Raw genomic sequence first — 18,783 nt, 5'->3', positions numbered from 1 at the left:
TTTCACGTATTTGGGTATACCAATTCACCATCGTAAGCTGACAAACAGAGAATGGAAGTGCATTGAGGATCGATTTGAGAAGAAACTGAACTGCTGGAAGGGCAAGCTGATGTCATACGGAGGCTGATTAATTCTCATTAATTCAGTTCTCCTGAGTATGCCCATGTTTCTCTTCTCCTTTTTCGAGGTACCAGTTGGAGTTCGGAAAAGGCTGGACTTCTACCGCTCCCGCTTCTTCTGGCAGAGTGACGAACTTAAGCGGAAATACAGACTAGCTAAATCGGATATTATTTGTCGACCGAAGGACCAAGGGGGTCTAGGTATTGAAAATCTTGAGGGGAAGAACAGATGCATTCTCAGCAAGTGGTTGTATAAGTTATCTGTAGAGACGGAGGCCACATGGGCGCAGATTCAGCGTAATAAGTACCTTCATTCCAAAACTTTGTCCCAGGTGACAGTGAGGCCGACGGACTCGCCTTTTTGAAAAGGAATGATGAGAGTTAAATCAGTTTTTTTCAACAGGACAAAGTTTATTGTCGGAAACGGTACCAGTACGAGATTCTGGGAGGATACATGGCTAGGGGAAACACCTCTCGTGCTTCAATATCCTTCACTTTATAGCATTGTTCAACCAAGAGATGCTTACATTACAACAGTTCTTCAGTCCACTCCTCTCAATATTCACTTCAGGAGGACGCTAGTCGGAAACCGTTGGGAAGCGTGGCTCCATCTTGTGCGTAGACTGATGGATGTTCAGCTTTCTCAACAGTCCGATCAGTTGTGCAGAAGCTAACTAGGAATGGAGAGTTTACGCTTAAATCCATGTATCTGGATGTTATCAATTCTAGCTCTATTCCTAGTTCGAAAGATGTTTGGAAAGTCAAAGTACCTTTGAAAGTTAAAGTATTTATGTGGTTTGTACATAAACAAGTTATTTTAACTAAGGACAACTTAGCAAAATGCAACTGGACAGGACCTACAAGATGTAGTTTTTGTGATCGGGATGAATCCATCAAACACCTCTTTCTTGATTGCCCGTTGGCAAAAAAATTATGGCAGACGGTTCACATAGCCTTTAATATTACTCCTTCGAATACTATCAGCATGTTATTTGGGACGTGGCTTGACGGGATAGATTCCGAAACAGCGAGACACATTCGCGTAGGAGTATGTGCTTTATTATGGACAGTCTGGAACTGCAGAAATGATTTGGTCTTTAACAGAACAACAAATATTCATTATTTGCAGGTCATCTTTCGAGCCACTGCGTTGATCCGTATGTGGTCGCTACTCACTCCGACGGAGGCCAGGGAGCGTATGGTTACTGGATCTATCCGATGGGAGATGGTAGCACGGGCTATTTTCAACCAGTTTGGATGGCGGTCATGTAATAGGATAGGCAAATTAGTTTTCCTATCTTTTCTTTTGCCAGCCGGTTGTGGCTTTACTTTTATTTTTCTGCTCTTTGTGAGCATTTGTGTTCTTTTGTTTGAGACATCAAGACCTGAGTTGAACTTATTTGCTTATTAATAATATGACCGTATGCATTGTTCTGATGCAGAGGCCGGGGTGCTCTCCTTTTAAAAAAAAAGGTGAAACGAATCTTTGCTGAAAGTGTCGGCAAAATGGCATTTGGTCTCTATACACAGCTTCACAGTTTGATGCCTTTTCCCTCTTCTTGGAGGTTAATTAACCGGTAATGTTGAGTCCAGACAAGTATTGCTCGAGCGACGTGACGGACTTTTCGGAAAGCGGTGAATTGTTACTACATCCATGTCAGTATATGTGGTGTCTGTGAATTCTAGGGATTTGCGTCACGGAAATTATACAGCATAATTCATCAAAAAAAGTTGTTCACAAAAGAAGTAATTAACCACAACTGCATAAACATCATCAAAGCAGGCAAGAATGGCATCAGTAACAAAGACGACTGATTGACTGACTAGTTACATGGCATCGATCTTTAATAAAACAAGTACAAACGAATAACTTGGTAAAGCAAACCTAATACAGCACTGCAATGTAGTAGATCTGGAGGAGTTCACTTGAAATCATGGAAACATAAAACTGGTTAAGAAATGAGAGGGGATACTTCTGCCGACAAATACTTCTGCCGACCGGCTGGATCTGGGTTGTAACTTGGGGGTCCGGGCCATGATGCAACGTGGCGACATGTCTGGCTAGCTGGCTGCGGCGGCGTGCAGTCGACTTGTAGTGTTGCTTGCCTGCTACGGTGCCATGACTGTGGATTGCGGCGACCATGAAAAGGTCTACGTGAGGGTTCCTCACTCCGGAATCGCTGATTGTTGTGGGCGGCGTGTACCGGAGATGTTGTGAGATGCAGTCAAAATGCTCCTTTGAGTTTTGGCAGTTCTCACTTTAATCAGTTTGCCTTCGAAGATGAGATACAATCTATGAACGACCGCATGACACAGAGGGTATGGTTATGCGGTGGCGACGGTGGAATATCCAAGTGCATGTAACTGCTGGTATCATGAAAAAGTGGTGGAGATATCACATGATTGATTTCGATTTGGTGGTACTTCTCGAGTACCTTGTCTTGAGCTCCGGGGTGAAAAATCCTTGGCGTGACCCAAGTTGGTTATAGCTGGTAATGACGATGTTCTACGACGTTACCTTGTTGAAGGCATTGCACGGATATGTTTGGACTTATTCTTCAAGGCGAAAACCTAGATTCTAGCCTTTGCTACTTGGATCCGGTGACGATGACGATTGATAGTCATTTCCTTCATAAAGGTATTGTTGTTGAAGAATCTCGTTGTTATTGTGGTGTCAAGGGATTGTTGTTGTGGATGTGGTCATTGTTGCAGTTTGTCGATCGTTGTTGACGGTTTCAGGGTCTTTTTTTTCCTCGCCTAGGCATAGCTTTGCTCTTGTTTGACTTTGCTATTAGCCGGCTTGTTATTTTTGCGTGTGTGTGTTATTGTTGGTTGTGTGCATCTTAGCTATGCAGTCGCCGAGTGTGTGCTCATAGTATTTTGTATCTACTTGCTGCTTCATTTTGAGTCAATAAATTCAGCCTTTATCGAAGAAAAGTAATTACCAAGTACCATCTTCTTGTTCACATATGCAAACATGTATGCCACCAGACTAGTTGCTGCTGTGAGAACGATGATTGTGGCTCTAGGTGAAGTTACCTTGTCAACGGGCATGGTACATCCGGCGTGATCAAAGTTAATAGTGAACCACGCAAGCGCCACAATAAGTTCTGGCATGCAAGCCAGTAACATGTCTTTCTCCATCCATTCTGCAACCATGGTGTGCACCCCTATCACAAGAGCCACAGTGAATGCCCGGTGAAGCGCTTGCCGCACCTGCGCTACACCTTTATTGGCTCTGATTGGCAGTGCAACAATCATCACTGCCACTGTGCCAAGCGCGGAACTTGAGAAGAGGAGGGAGTGGGAGAGAGCAAAATTTGCAATTTCTTGTCCATTGGTCGGTTGTGCACGGGCGAGCTGGATTAGCTGCAAACAATACGATAGAAGTACCACTGGCAGCAGCCTCTGAGCTTGCTGGCTGCCACTGCACATGTTATTTGCAATTTGATTGTTTATGTGCTTCTGCGAACTTCCCTTTTTGACCCGGAATTTGCCCCACAAGGCTCCAACGAAAACAAGTATGATAGCTGGGATCACAACTATTTGGATATTGCTTGTACTTATCATAAGCAACAGTGCATAAGCTGCCATTACTGCAAAACTAGTGCTGATGTAGATTGAAGATCCAGTTTGGGTGGCAGCAACTGCAAAATAACCAAGCAAATTAGCTATATGATGAATGAAATTATGGGAAATGGATTGCAGCTGAGACTTGAAGCTGGATCATATAGTACTCTCTGTGTAAAGGAATATAAAAACGTTCAGATCACTACTTTAATAAACTAAACACTTATATTTTTTATGGAGGAGAGTACCAAAAAAGCTTTAAGAACAAAATGTAGGGGGTTGTTGTAAGCAGTTACGGTAACGGTGGTATCGGAGATGACAAGAAGCTGATGTCGGGTTCCATGGCAGCGGCTGGAAAATTGGGCAATCTCCTGCACCGCCATGCAGGTAGACACGAAGCAGTACGTACGTACTCCTAGAACCCAGCAGGCTGTGCTGGATGAAAGATCTCTGCTTTGAGATTCGGAGGATGAAGGATCTGACGGCGGATCGCTGTGAAATAGCCCGTGGCAGGTATTTATATTAGCAAACCTACTCGATCGGTAACTGCTCCGTCCAGTTCATTCTCTCAAACACAAAAGGAGTTCCAGGTTAAAAATAAAAAATGAACAAAGACCAACATCAACAATGATGTTTCCCAGCTGTACAAGATTGAAAAGAAAGCAAACCTTTTGAAACTAGTATGTAAATTTTTCGAGCATCATATTTGTGTGGGCGTTCATATGTTTGAAGCCCTTCAATCCGTACAGAAAGAAGATGATCTCTGCCCTTTAGATAAGAAAATCAAGCCCGTCAAAGAAATCCGTCCCTTTTCCTACCAACGTATTGCCGCTCATGTTCTTATCTTCGAGGCCTTTAATATACAACGATTGATTCAGAGTGGACTTACCCGTGGATGTTTCATGGAACAGGAAGATAGGAAGAAACAAGAAATAAGAAATTGAACATATAAAGCCTCCTAGAGTACCCGCCGTTCTAGTGGCATCGCTCGCGCGCGACGTCTTGGTCCACCCGATCGATCTCCTATAGTCGTTTTTTGGCTGCTGGCGGCTGGTCAGCGTCTGCTTTTTTTCACTTTAATTCCTGATTCTGGAGAGGATGGCAGGATGGCAGGTGAGTTTACTTCATCTTTTGGTACCTGATGTCTACATCGCGTGCTCGCCAATCGCGATCTGGGTAAAAGCAACCCTATCCCATGAGCCAATCCCGCAGCAGCCTCCTCGCTTCCTCCGCACCTCGCCCCGTGAGCCCCGCTCCCCTCCGCCGCCTCCCCTCCTTCACTTTTCTCTCCGGCGGCGCCGCCACCAAAGAAGACGCACATGGGCGGTGGATCCGTGCCAGAGAAGAGCAGCGGGGACTGCGCTCCGGTAGAGATGGGGTGCAGCGGCGAGGAACACCGCGCCGCCGCCCTGTCCTTCCTCCATCCCCACCCCTGCCACGAGCCCCTTCTCTTCCCCTTCCATACCGGCCTCTGCCGCTCTCCTCGTTGGGCATCGCCCCAGGTTGCGGAGGACGATTTGTAGCCTATGCAGTTGAGGTGAGGAATGGAGGTGGGGGAAGGAGCAGCCATGTGTGCGTTGTGAGCCCTGACTGGCCAGGGGATAAGAGCAGGAGGTAAAAACCCTAGATGCCATCCTCTCATCCGGGCTGCATCCCCACGTCTCCTATTGCCCTTTCTCCTCCCTAATGCTATGTTTTTTCCCCTGATTTTTCTTTTCCATTTTTCCCCTTTGTGGTTTGACTAGGCGGTTTATAGCGTGGTCCAATTTTTATTTGCAGGTGCTAATCTTGCTGCAAGTTGTTGGCTGGGTCTCTTTCTCCCTAGGGAAGACATAGTAGACCTCGGGGCAATCAAGGATCTTGCGGTGGCTATAGCGATGCCCCCGTCATCTCATCCCTCTTTCTATGTGCTTCTCTCCATGGACAACATCGCCAAGGCCAGATCGATGGTTAAAGCCATAGGTGAAATATATTTCTCTCTTTATTACTCATTTGTGACAAGCACACTCTTCCTTGATTTGATTTCCTTCAGGTTGTGATTATTTACTGTTTTTCTCTCGATGCAGCATTTTCCTTTGATTAAGTTCAGAAGATGACGCTCGTTGCCGGGGGGATCTCGAGGAACATGTGACCTCCATGGCGTTCGCTGCCGGACGGTTTGGCAGGGAGGGGTAGCTTCTACGGCGGTGTTTCTTGGGGGACCCTGGGCAGCCGACATTCAGGTCTCCTACTAAAGCTCCTCCTCGCCGCCACGGGTGCAAGCGATTTCTTCCACCCTGACCTATAAGTTGCGTTCCACCCATCCTCATCTCTCTCTTGTTTATGTTGTCTGATTAAATGATTATGGTGATCTCATGACTGTGGAAGATTTCTTGCTCTTCTGGGCTTGTGGAAGTGGCCTCTTATGGAGGTTGATTGATTCGATAGGATCCCAACCTGAGGAGAGTGATGGTTTGGAGATGGATAGGTATTATGTGATAGATTCATACATCTTATTTGTTGGATGTGTATTTCTTTTTAAATGGGCAATATGTTCTTGTTTGATTGCTCTACAAGATCTCAAACAATCAGCTACCATCATTCTTAAATCAAAGGAAAGATTACCGCACTTGCTGTTATGATATGTGCTAATAATGAATTGAAAACATGAAAATTGTAACCTGAAGGTTTGAGCGTTGTCGCCTGACCATTTCTGTTTATAATGAACACCAGGGTAAAAATCTTCAAGTGCCTTTCTTGTTTAAGCTTGTGGTCGATTAGCTTGCAGCCCTTGGTAGCACTTAGGCTTCACTGGCCTCATTTACAACCCTATTGGCTCTCATTGTAGCGGCCTGTGGGGTGTCGACCAGACTGGCAGCGACCCCGATGGAGGGGAAGGGCCCGACAGGCACGTCCAGGAAAGACAGGACTGGGGAGATGGCGGCCACCCGGGTTTCTCCGATCGATCTGCGATCTGGACAGGGCCATGGCAACGCTGGCGAGGGGCATAGGCAAGCGACCCTCTGCAGCCACGCGTTGACAGGTAGAAGGCATATCACTCCTCCCACCTTTGCTTCTCCCCTCCTCCCCTTCACTTCCCACTCCTTTCCGATCTAGGCTGCCCACCTACGTCTGCATCTTTTTTCTCAGTTTTTACTAGATTCTCTGGTTCTCTGATAATCTTATTTTGATTCCTCAACTTTTAGTTACCTGTCAAGACTATAAGAAGAATTTTGAGGAAGAATTTGATCAAGAAGACCAAGGTGAATTATCTCTCTCTTGAACACAGTCACGCCTGTTCCTGCATTTTTGTTTTTTTACTGTGTAGTAGAGCACATGCCATGATTTTGTACTCCTCTTCCTTCCGCAACCATGCCCGCCGAGCGCACTGGGCTGTTTTGCTGTGCAAAGAGCCTCTCCTTTTCAATGTGCCATGGTGTCCCTCTCCAAGCTAGCTCCAAACTTCTGCCACAATCATTCCCATGGTGTCTAAGAAAATCATAGGGAAGAGGCTCTGGGAGAGGGGGTTTGGTTTTACTTTTCTGGTTTTGCAACACGATGCGATGAACACGTATGGCTTTATTCCTTCATTTACCATATGCAAATCTTAATCTTCAATTTTTTTGGTTTCCTATGAGTGGAGATTACTATGATGCTATGTAAGCCTACAGTGTAGAGTGAATCAGATATGTGCTAGGTCCACTAATTTAGCTCGTTAACTTACTTCACTATTGTGTAGATGCAAAACTTGTTTTTCCTTTTGCTGAATTTGCCACTATTTTTCATTTCTGCTCATTATGATCTAACCAAAGTGACTCAATGGATTTGAGGCTCTCGTGCATGTCTGGTTTGGACATGCCCTTATTTTTTACCAAATCACTAAACTAAACTGTATAAATAAAATAGACCCCCTCCTTTCCAACACCTTATATATTATTAGAGCGGGCAACAACATGTTATCATATTCGGTTTGTTGTGAGCAGCACTTCAGTTTAGATTGCCATGTAGTCTTTGGTATATAGCGTTTTTTTGCTCACATCTATTGCCTATTTCGCATAGAAAGATGGTTTGCTTTGGAGAGGAATTAGATAAGGCCCATAAGTCCTAAGTAAGTTTGATAAGCAAGCCCGGCACTTCTATTTACTATTAAGCGTCAACTAAATTTCTGATAATGGCATTTCAGAGATAATACAATCAATCCAACTGTTAACTTTGGTGTGCTTTTTGGATGGAGTAATATGAAGACGCTGGCTAGCTCGCATTGCCATCATATAGTCGAGAAGCAAGGGCAAGGATTATAGGGAAAATAAAGGTACAATGCTCCCAATATATTTTAACTTTTTGGCGAAGTTTTGGTGCTTGCAAACGAAAATAACACCATCATTATACCTAGTACTCATTTTTTATTCAGGCAATTAGCCATCAGTAGGAAAAGCCAACTAATTGTACTTTCTCTGTTACAGAGGTGAAATTACTACTACTTTTCAAAAGCTTTTTTTGATGCATGTTCCCCTTTCTTAATCTTCTATTTGTTCAAATGTACATACCTGTGCTTATAATCATTATTACACTTGGTTCTACTGCAAGAGCATACTTTATCTTCCCATTTCCATCAATCCATCTTGATGTGTGATCGAGTTGTCGTGTGATGCTGTTAGCTATTTATATGGTGTCTGCTTACGTCTGTTCATAGGTACACCCTTTGCCTATTATTCGTTTGAGACATATAGCCAGCACAAGAAAAATCTGTTGATGAGTCCTTAGCTAGCTTTTGATACTTTAGTCGTCTGGCCTTGTTCACACATAGCTCCAGAATTAGGGAACTACAAATAACTGATTCTTGTCCCCAAAAAACAGCTAGGTTTTCATAGACCATTATTATATGCTTTTGCATTTGCTGCATTCATTCTTTCAGGTTGTTTCATTATTTTTCCATGTTAGCTTTAGGATGCCCAGTGTATTTCAGTTCATATGTACATGTATTCTGTATGGTTTACTTGTCCTATCTGCCGGTGTCTGAGCATGACAAGCAGCAAAGAGGGAGGGGGGATTTTTCAAATACAAAGCAAAATGTGCAGAAAATAGATGTGGCTCACAATGTCATAGCATAGTCTGGAACAAAATATACATTGTATATATATCATTACTATTATTATCCAGTGCTCACGATTCATGTTTACATAGATACATGGTAACAACAACATACCTGGTATTGTGGATAATGACTACTCCAGTGCCACAACTGTAGAATACACCAGACTGGTCAAAAGTGCTCCATTGCCTCAACTGTAGAATACACCAGACTGGCCAAAAGTTGTCCATAGCCACAACTGTAGAATACATGTCACAGTTTGACCTTCATACTCTCAACTTGAAGCTTCAGATCATCCTGTTGAGCCAAAAAATATCATAAATTGCACATTCATTTGGGTAAACATGTTGGCTTTCATGTAGTGATATTTTGCTTTGGTAGTGTGCATCCTATGATGCTGAGGCCTAGAGATGAACCTTTCCATCATCTTAAAAGAAAAATAAGTTTGTACCCAATAGAATGAAATGTTTTTGCCCAGGGTGAAACGACTACCTGGTCATGAGAATGCCCAAGGTCTGTTGCAGTTTCTGAAACTGCTGCCTGTAGATCAGAGATATCTCGGAAGCTATCTCCCCGGAAGCTCCTATAAACTAAATCCCCACTGCTGCTGCTACTGAGCTGCGCTACTGATGTGATTGATTGTGAATTTGTCTTCAGGGTTGTATCAGCATGGTAAGAGATCCCGCTGCCAGCACTGCCTGAAGGGCTAGCTTCAGGATTGACCTGTTTATATTTACGAGTGTGTGATCACGCTGCGATGGCAGAGATGACTGGCGGAATAATACAGCTGACGTTCCATTTCTGTCAGCCCACTCTGCTGTAGACAGAATAGTTAGTAACACTCTAATACACTTTTTTTGTTTGTATTCAGTTGATAGGTGTAATAAAAAAATTTCAGAAACCAAAATCAAATGCAGACATGAGTATTACCTGAGGGCGTAGTGGAAAGGCTTCCGGAGCTAGGAGAAGAAACAGTTGAAGAAGATATGGTCTTGGGTGTTTGGAAGGCATCAGGTGTAGAGTGCACGAATGACAATTTGCCCTTTGAAATGACGTACGCCTTGCAGAAGCTTGGAATGCATTCAGAGATTTTTGTTGAAGTCTTGCTTCCTTTGAGCTTCCTGCAAACAATCAACAATGGTAACCACATGATTAAGATTGCACTAGGCATTTCTTATCCTATGCTGACTGGGTTTTATTTTTAATAAAAAGTTCAGCCTAAATTTTCTGCAAATTTCCATATTGAACTTGGAACCTAGTAGTTGCAGTGCAACCTTCAGTGTTAGGCTGGTAGCTGGGGAATTAAATGAGAAGACAATGATAATCCTACCAAATGCTTTTCTCACTATGACTCTTTGGTATATAGCATTTTTTCCTACCTCTTGCCTATTTCGAATAGATAGATGGTTTGCTTTGGAAAGGGATTAGATAAGGCCTATGAGTCAAGTGCGATAAGCAAGCCTTGCACTTCTATTTATTATTAAGCTCTAACTGAATTTGTGATAATGGTGTTTCAGGGATAATACAATCAATCCAATAGTTACTTTTGGTGTTCTTTTTGGATGGACTAATCCGAAGATGCTAGCTAGCTTGCACCACCATCATATAGTCTAGAAGGAAGGGCAAGGATTATAGGGAAAATAAAGGTACGATGATCCTAATATATTTTACTTTCTTGGTGAAGTTTTGGTGGTTGCACAAAAAAGTAACACTCATCATTATACCTACTGCTCTCTTTTTAGGCAATTCGCCATATGGAGGAAATGCCAACTAATCCATTTTTGTACTTCGTTTCTTACTATTGACTGTTTGAACTGTTGCGGTAGGACTCAGGCTTTCAAAGTTATTTGGCATGTGGACATGTTTTTATTTTTCGTTTATACAGTTTTGTGTTCTTTTGGCTTCAGGTTGCTACTGCGCAGAAAGTGCAGTGAACTCAGGTGATTCATGAAAAAAATTGCAGACCTAGCATAGTTTTTGTATTTGGATTTTGTAACTAATTGTGTGATGCCCTTGTGTTAAAATGCTAATTTGTTCTCCAAGTAGGCCAACGACGGGTGCTAGCCATGATACATACGTATCAACAATTCTAAGGAAGTGCATATGTCAGGATATATAGCATATGCGTGACCCTGCGACTAGAGAAAATCCAGGAATATATGAACTCAAATCATCCGTGATTTAACTGGAAAAATACTCAAAAGTATTTTGTAGAATATAACCAGCTTGATGATTGGAGCAGTCCCAGCAGCTAATTAGTGCTACTAATTAGTACTCCAGTGTTGAATCACTCAGCGAAGTATCCACACTGCCCTTCAAACTTGGCTATTAGCATAGTAGCAACGGGCTCACAAAAAGTTCTAAGTTAGTTTTTATCTTATTTGAGACGGCGGCCGCCGTGGTGATGTACGCTGTCTTGATGTGTGTCTGCATGACCCTCCTGCGGCATCACGGGCGAAGCGGCGCTTCACCCAGCCGGCCGTATGCCCTGCAGTTCCCCACCTTCTCCCAGGGATCTGGTCGGTCCAGGAGGAGAAGGGCCTTGGCCGGGGCTTGGGCGCGTCGGAGTCAGGCAGCGCTGGCCGCGGCTGCTCCCTCATGTCGCTGGCCGCGACCACGCCCCCTCACGGCGGACCTCACCTTGTGGAATCATCTCTCATGGAGCTCAGTTCAGTGGAATAATGGCACCTTGGAGCGTCCGCTGCGGATAAGGCAAGGGAAAGCAATTCTTTAGTAAATGGACAATATAGGAAATGTGTTATTAAGCGGTGGGGTCCAAGAGGACAGGTGTTTGCACATGTCATGCCACTTGTTGGTTTGTATGTTACGGCATCTTTAGTAAATTTGGTTCGTCATCTGTCCGCGGTAGGAACCAGTCCACAAACACTGATGAAGGGAGCGGCCATCCAATACTATCATGTATATGTCGCAGGTAAGAGCAACTCTAACACGCCGATCCATTTTATCCGTGTGTGTCCGTTTGGGTCTGCTGCCGACAGAAAAGTCGGCCCAACGCGCCAACCCAAACGAACGCGTGTACGCTTTTCGTCCGTCTACTGACCCATTCCTGGCCCAAATTGGGCCTCATTTGCGTCGGTGCGGACACGAAGCGGGCGCGCGTGACGCGCTTCCACCCCTATTGACAGCAAGCCCTCGCCTGCCCCACCCCATCGCCGCCCAGTTCCAGTGCCCCTGCTAGCAGTCCGAGCCCACACACCTCCCCCGCATGACGTTGCCTCCCACATCGCCGCCGGGCCACTGCAATTTCCCACCCCCACCCCGACACGAAGTCGCCACCGCGGCCTCGGGCAGCTCCTTCGTGTGAAACTATGATATATTTTATTTGGGTTGTTGAACTATGCTATATTTGTTTGCTTGTGAAACTATGCAAAATGTGTGTGTATTTGTTGAAAACGGCGCCAAGCTGGTCACGCTGGCAAATATAGCTCGGCGCTTGGGCGCACTGCCAACCAAAATCGAAAACAGGGTGGCCAACCCAAATGAACAAAAGCGGACAAAGCGCGCACCCGTTTGGGCCGTCGTGTTGGAGTTTCTCTATAGGGCAATTTCAAAGTCAAATGAAGTCCAATCCATAGCGCCCACCGGATCACAACCAAAAAGAGGCAAGTATGTTTAGAGTTTTTACATGCCCAATCACAAAAGATATCAGTCCGGCAGTCCACGCAAGAAATTCTTCCCTGTTGGACCAGCAATCCAAGCCTCCACGCTCACACTCAAGGTGGCGTCACATTGTACATGGCGCCGTCTGGACGGCGGGCGACACCATCCGAGCTCTGCGGCCCTTGCCGCGACCTCCACCATGTCCACGATAAGCACGCCCACCGCCACAGAAGCCATCAACACGCCCCTCTGTCGGCTTTTCGCTTGAGCTTCTTCTCCTTTGCGTCCTTCGCTTTGACGCGATGATTTTGCCGCATCGCCGATATGATCTTCCAAGCGAGGGTGATGCTGGGATCCTCCTGCACCTCCGCCACCTCCAACTCTGACATCCTCTCGTCATGTTCCATGCGTCAGCGGCGGGAGGGAGGAAGAGAGTGGGAGAAAAAGGCGGGAATTGGGTCGAGAGCGGCGAAAGAGAGTGGGGATTTTGTCGTGGAAACAGGGTGGGCAGGTACAAAAACGCGGGCTCCGCCTTCCTTTTGGGTGGGCCATGGGTGTAAGAGTCAGACGTGTCTATGTCGGAATCCCGCAAAACCCCCCACGCTTGGTTATGATTTACGGGGAAAACATGGTCCGGACCGCTCAACGGACCGATACAAGACCGTGTCGGAAGGCACACCACGTCCGGACTATGCGGTCCAAACATACGCGAGCGGTTTGAGGGTCCACGTTGGAGATGCCCTTAGTTCTATGGCCCGTGCCTATATAACAGTAGTATGGCCGGACCTATTTTCTCCATAGGCTCACCCATTTGAGTGCATTAGATTGAACTTTTGGGACAATATCACCATTTTCGCTTTGTTCATAGTCAAGTTCTTATTTAGTTTAGAGGTTATGCTGCCACTGACGTATGTTCATCTTAGGTTAATAGATTTTGTAGCTGAATAAATGTGATATGGGATCCGGCATCCCAAAGGTTCTTCCCTGTTGGTTTCAAGATTAGTAATTTGGTCATTGTAATCTGTTTCTGGTTTATCGGTTTTGTCCTTTCATTCCCTCCTACATCGAAAAAAGAAAGGAAACTAATTGCTGACAATGGCAATTTCAGAGACTTTTGCTTCTCTATAATCAGTTGGTCAATCAGTAGATGAACACACAAGGCAAGAACGGTTGGCCGGGAGGCACCATTGAGTTCTATCCATCTGAGTACCAACTAAAGAATGGACTTGCAAAAGAATCAATATTCACATATGTCTACTGAGAACTGGAAGAAGCTGAAGATCGGCTTGAAACCGAAGCTCTTAAATACATGGAAGCCTCTTACAACAAAATACTTCAAGACTTCATTGCAATTAGTTTAACTGGAAATAAGACAATAATATGAACCATACTCTCTCGCAAGCAAGAAATGTCGCAGAGCACCTTGACGATACAACTTTACAACCCGAAGACATTCTAAAGAAAATAAACAAGTATTCTTGGGATTAGATGATGAATTCGATGATATGAAAGACATTTGTGCTTTCACCAATGACAGCCCACCGAACACGCCTACCATAAAGAGCTGCTTAGGCGATGAGGTCATTTTCGGTACTGATGATAACATGCAACGATGACTTTGCTTAATGTCAACGACTGCATGTCTTGGTCTTGCCTACCAGCAAGAGATAAAAAAAAACCACGAGCTAAAAGAAAAGGGCTATTATATGATGTATGTCTGCCTGTATCGCTTGCTTTCTAAAATCAATGTAGATAAGCTATCATGAATTGACCTCGTAACTTTGTTTTGGGCTATCATGCTATCATGCAATGTACTAATATATAGTGCTATGTATGGAGTATCTATTTCCCGCTTGAAGGATCTTATTATCAATCTCTAAGAACTCTCACTTGCATGGTTTGAATGATTGGTTCGCTCTTGCCTTTTGCGCTAGGGGCGCAACAGAACTATCAACCGAGTTCTACAACCCAGCTATAATAGAAGACACCCTAGGCCTTATTGCATTCTAGAGAATAACAACTACCATATTGGTGGTTCCCTTGATATTTGGTTCTACAAGTGTGCCATATGGACAAATGAATGCAAAGATATTCCGGAGATAATAACTATACGGGCTGTTCCAGATGGTTTAGCTGTGGAACCATCACCTTTTAGAGGCCTTCAAGTGCCTATGGAAATGTACCATGCAAGCATTATCCAACATTGACACTGCTTATTCATACGTTCACACCCTCTGAAGACCAATTTACTAAGAAGATGCCTAAATAAGTTGTGAGGTTGACTATATATGTATTTCTGTACACCAATCCAAGTCATTCTACTATCTGTATTACAATCCATATTGCATTATATTTCCAGCTATATCTCCCGCGTACTCACTACTAACATTGCTTCTAACTGGCTTCTGGCGCCATTGGCGCAACCAGGTCATCTAGTAAGAATAAGAACACAACAATGGGTTAGTGAATGAATCGTTCTTCCGTTCTATATTTATTCCTATCTTCCCGTTTTTTGTTTTTAAGTGCCACACGAACAGGTATCATGCCCCACAACGACATGTATATCGGCTTGATATACAAATGAATTACATACATAAATGACACTGAAACTGTGTGTATACATAACCAATGTTGCGAATTTCCACGCAGATCAACGGCCCACAAACTGCGTGCCCCCGCACTTGCGTGCCCTAAATCCACTCCCACATCGGTATATGCGGTTAAATAAATGGAGAGCCATCGTTGAGGAATACAAGACATCTATACTAGCAAGGTTTGAACAAAAGTGCAAAAACCAGGGACGCATGTACATTCGAATTATTGAATCACCAAGACAAGTGTTGCTCAAGTTATAGGAGATTTTAGCAGTAATTGCAGATAAATTCATGCTAGAAGTTGGGACATGTGCAACAGAATTCCTCAAGTGTGACCATCTGGGCCGGTGGCGACTCGATGACATAATTGACGATCCTTGGGATGTTAGCAAATGAGCATCCTCTCACTAGTGTTTGATCAGTAAATTGTTATTTTCTTTTGCCAAAATGAGCAAAAAGGATGCAGATCTAATATAAAACTTCACCAGAACTATGAAGCATCGTAAACATAATAAAAATTGCATATGTCATCAGAATAGCGAATGATCTCTACAACCATCAGAATGAGTCGCCGACGTGCCACTTTTGCCACTCCACCACTGGTGCCGGCATGACCTCGTCGATGATAGACGAAAAGTGACCATGCACGTGCCCCTAAGGATCAACACCCTGTAACCATAGGAGTGAATCTTGAACTCTTGGAACAATCCGAAGCAATTGATCATATCTCGCCGTACCGCACACAGGGCGAAAAACCGTGACCTCACCGCCCCAAGGAGACCACATGAATATACGCTAGGGCTCCGTTGACACCATCCATATGGACAATCTCAAGGAGGATTGGAGTTTGAAATCAATCGATTCTTTCAGAAATATATATTGGATAAATTCATGGAGGACCAGACAAAATAGGTAGGTTACAACTCGAAGAAGGGTCATCACCCATCCGAGCACAGTCCTGTGAGGACTGAAAAACTTTAACCCGAATTATTTTTAGCACCGCTAAAAAAATCGTCTGATTCGGCGATAACGTCCGACTTATCGCTACTCGGGGGTGACCGATAAGATTATGCCACATCATCACCATTCGTTTGGGCTGCTTTATCACTCTGACAAGCGATTTGTTAGGAATCTACCGATATATCGGGCCTATTCTAGCACTATGTATACAAGAGCTATGCTTATGTGTGCTTTTTGAACCTCGTTATGTAATATGTATTGTTGTTCTATTTTGTTTGTCATTGTACAAGGATTTAAATCCAAGTAATCAAGATAACATTTCTGCCCAATATTGTTTTTCTGTTGAATATAGCATATTTTAGTGCTAGGAACATGTGATTTGCCAAAAAAATGCCCGATTAATAGTCGACCAATAAAATCAATTAATCAGCCGATTTCCCATTAATATCTAATCCCTAGCCAACCGAAACACGAACTATAAGCGATATCCTCAACATTTATTTTTAGCAACAGAAATAAATCGATTCTTTATTAAAAAAATTGGATTTTTGGTGTCGTACTCTCTTTTGTTTGGGCATCAGTGTGGTTACAACTTTGGTCTTTAATTTCTATTGCAGTGCACATGGAAAACCTCTCCGAAAAATATTCTCCGTAGACCTATTTTTCATGACAAGTCCAGATGTATGTCGTAATCAGACACTACATGGAAAACAAGAGGATGCACCTTTCGGATTTTGCCATGGCTGCACCTTCACTAAGACATTTACCTCTATTGTTTGACTAAACATGAAAGATCAACGTTCAATGACCAGCCTAACGTGTACACTATATGGGTAGATAAGAAGTTGTGAAGCGTAGAGCTTCTCTAACCCTTCCCCTAAAATTCTTTAACCCTCTATGCTCTTGATCTTCTACAAATATAGCATTTCATCCCTCAAAAATATCCCCTAGGCTAAATTTTCTCTAGAAACATGGTCGTCGGATGCCATTGTCATTTCCAGTGAATCATTACAACCCAGCACGCACAATCGTACCAGTGGAGAAGAGAAGGGAGAATAATGCATTAAGACAAAGAAGTGACTAATGGTGGCCCGTAGTGGAGGAATTTCATTGACATTCTCGACTCCTTCCTCACATGTGTACATAATTTATTTATTTTTTGAAAAGGAGGATGTACCCCCGGCCTCTGTATCTGGGCGATGCCTGCAGCTATTTTATTAATTATTCACAAACTCCTTACAAAGCTAATACATCAGTAAACGTGAAGCCACCATCTTGACAACACATATCGCTACGTACTCCTATCCCCGTGATGAAGAGGTGCCGAATGTCCGAGCCTAATATCAAACAGACATCACACCAACACCGAACATCTAATTCCGGATATCCCATCCAAGCCGTATACCTGGACTTTGTTACACACCGGCCCGGCGCACTTTTAGTGGGCACCGCATGTGCACGCTGCAATAGCCGTCACCTCCTTCACCCATCACACTAGTAGAAAAGGGGGCTTTGGTCCAGGCCGGGTAACCCCATTAGTCCCGGTTCAGTCCAGAACCGGGACCAATGGGGGCATTGGTCCCGGTTCGTGAGCCCAGGGGGCCGGCCGGGCCACGTGGGCCATTGGTCCCGGTTCATCTAGAACTTTTGGTCCCGGTTGGTGGGATGAACCGGGACCAATGGGCCTCGCTCCTAGCCCACAACCATTGGTCCCGGTTCGTGCCTCAAACCGGGACTAAAGATTAGACCTTTAGTCCCGGTTTGATGCACGAACCGGGACTAATGGGGATGAGACCTTTAGTCCCGGTTCGTGCCACGAACCAGTACTAAAGATCCCATTTTCAAACTCTACCCCCCTGGATCGCCTTTTCAGTTTTTTTTAAAAAAAGAAAATGATGGAAATGTCAAAAAAATAAAAGAAAATAAGTTTCCCATGTGATATGTGGTCTAGTTGTTGGGAAAATTTGCAAATGTGAATTTTGACTTTATTTGCAAAATCTCTCTGAAATTTGTAAAAATGGGCATAATGTAGGATCGAAAGTATGTCTAGAGGGGGGGGGGGTGATTAGACTACTTGACCAAATAAAAACTTAACCTTTTCCCAATTTTAGTTCTTGGCAGATTTTAGCTATTTTAGGACAAGTCAAGCAATCATCACACAATTCAAGCAAGCATGCAAAGAGTATATAGGCAGCGGAAAGTAAAGCATGAAACTTGCAAGAATGTAAAGGGAAGGGTTTGGAGAATTCAAACGCTATTGGAGACATGGATGTTTTTCCCGTGGTTCGGATAGGTGGTGCTATCCTACATCCACGTTGATGGAGACTTCAACCCACGAAGGGTAATGATTGCGCGAGTCCACACAGGGCTCCACCCAAGGGTAACGGTTGCGCGAGTCCACGAAGGGCTCCACCCACGAAGGGTCCACGAAGAAGCAACCACCCACAAAGGGTCCACGAAGAAGCAACCTTGTCTATCCCACCATGGCCATCGCCCACGAAGGACTTGCCTCACTAGCGGTAGATCTTCATGAAGTAGGCTATCTCCTTGCCCTTACAAACTCCTTGGTTCAAGTCCACAATCTTGTCGGAGGCTCCCAAGTGACACCTAGCCAATCTAGGAGACACCACTCTCCAAGAAGTAACAAATGGTGTGTAGGTAATGAACTCCTTGCTCTTGTGCTTCAAATGATAGTCTCCCCAACACTCAACTCTCTCTCATATGATTTGGATTTGGTGGAAAGAAGATTTGAGTGGAAAGCTACTTGGGAAGGCTAGAGATCAAGATTCATATGGTAGGAATGGAATGTCTTGATCTCAACACATGAGTAGGTGGTTTTCTCTCAGAA

The 18,783-nt window shown here is 44.2% G+C and overlaps 3 protein-coding genes and 1 long non-coding RNA gene across 5 annotated transcripts; 2 read left to right on the top strand and 2 right to left on the bottom strand.

Annotated features, from left to right (window-relative positions):
* Positions 1–3,017: 3,017 nt before the first annotated feature.
* LOC147967192 (uncharacterized) lies at positions 3,018–4,072 on the bottom strand. Its single transcript, XM_087531066.1, has 2 exons — positions 3,979–4,072; positions 3,018–3,736 (listed from the first exon to the last, which is right to left on the bottom strand). Exons 1-2 carry the CDS (start codon positions 4,070–4,072, stop codon positions 3,018–3,020), a joined length of 813 nt encoding a protein of 270 aa, XP_087387192.1.
* An 803-nt stretch (positions 4,073–4,875) lies between these two features.
* On the top strand, positions 4,876–9,767 carry LOC147967191 (uncharacterized). 2 transcript variants are annotated; one of them, XR_015607908.1, is made up of 8 exons: positions 4,876–5,303; positions 5,469–5,651; positions 5,756–6,156; positions 6,517–6,711; positions 6,875–6,931; positions 7,732–7,776; positions 7,852–7,980; positions 9,632–9,767. XR_015607908.1 is itself a non-coding variant. In XM_087527518.1 (7 exons), the coding sequence occupies exons 3-6, from the start codon at positions 6,138–6,140 to the stop codon at positions 7,908–7,910; spliced, it is 330 nt and encodes a 109-aa protein (XP_087383644.1). In that variant the 5' UTR covers positions 4,876–5,303; positions 5,469–5,651; positions 5,756–6,137; the 3' UTR covers positions 7,911–7,980; positions 9,632–9,767. The 2 variants fall into 2 exon arrangements, 1 of the variants encoding a protein (XP_087383644.1); XM_087527518.1 differs by lacking the exon at positions 7,732–7,776.
* LOC147967190 (uncharacterized) lies at positions 8,024–10,251 on the bottom strand. The gene is made up of 2 exons (XM_087527519.1): positions 9,691–10,251; positions 8,024–9,577 (listed from the first exon to the last, which is right to left on the bottom strand). The coding sequence occupies exons 1-2, from the start codon at positions 9,929–9,931 to the stop codon at positions 9,414–9,416; spliced, it is 405 nt and encodes a 134-aa protein (XP_087383645.1). The 5' UTR covers positions 9,932–10,251; the 3' UTR covers positions 8,024–9,413.
* LOC147967189 (uncharacterized) lies at positions 9,764–10,718 on the top strand. Its single transcript, XR_015607909.1, has 3 exons — positions 9,764–9,900; positions 10,278–10,406; positions 10,503–10,718. It is a non-coding gene; the product is annotated as an uncharacterized LOC147967189 (long non-coding RNA).
* The last annotated feature ends 8,065 nt before the right edge of the window (positions 10,719–18,783 follow it).

The sequence above is a fragment of the Triticum urartu genome, chromosome 6A, assembly GCF_056163025.1.
Source record: "Triticum urartu cultivar PI428250 chromosome 6A, HENAU_Tu73, whole genome shotgun sequence".
Lineage (NCBI taxonomy): Eukaryota > Viridiplantae > Streptophyta > Magnoliopsida > Poales > Poaceae > Triticum > Triticum urartu.
Note: the sequence above shows the minus strand (reverse complement) of the source record. Positions and strands in the feature narration are given on the sequence as shown.

Bases quoted from the DNA above. Each gene is read 5' to 3' on its own strand.
- LOC147967191 (XM_087527518.1), top strand. The intron at 6,712-6,874 runs GTAGAAGGCATA...CTCAACTTTTAG, and splicing joins CTGCAGCCACGCGTTGACAG to TTACCTGTCAAGACTATAAG. The intron at 6,932-7,851 runs GTGAATTATCTC...ATGGCATTTCAG, and splicing joins ATTTGATCAAGAAGACCAAG to AGATAATACAATCAATCCAA.
- LOC147967192 (XM_087531066.1), bottom strand. From the start codon at position 4,072: ATGGCGGTGCAGGAGATTGCCCAATTTTCCAGCCGCTGCCATGGAACC. The intron at 3,737-3,978 runs CTTACAACAACC...GATCTTCAATCT, and splicing joins TACCACCGTTACCGTAACTG to ACATCAGCACTAGTTTTGCA.
- LOC147967190 (XM_087527519.1), bottom strand. From the start codon at position 9,931: ATGCCTAGTGCAATCTTAATCATGTGGTTACCATTGTTGATTGTTTGC. The intron at 9,578-9,690 runs GTAATACTCATG...TTCTGTCTACAG, and splicing joins CCTTTCCACTACGCCCTCAG to CAGAGTGGGCTGACAGAAAT.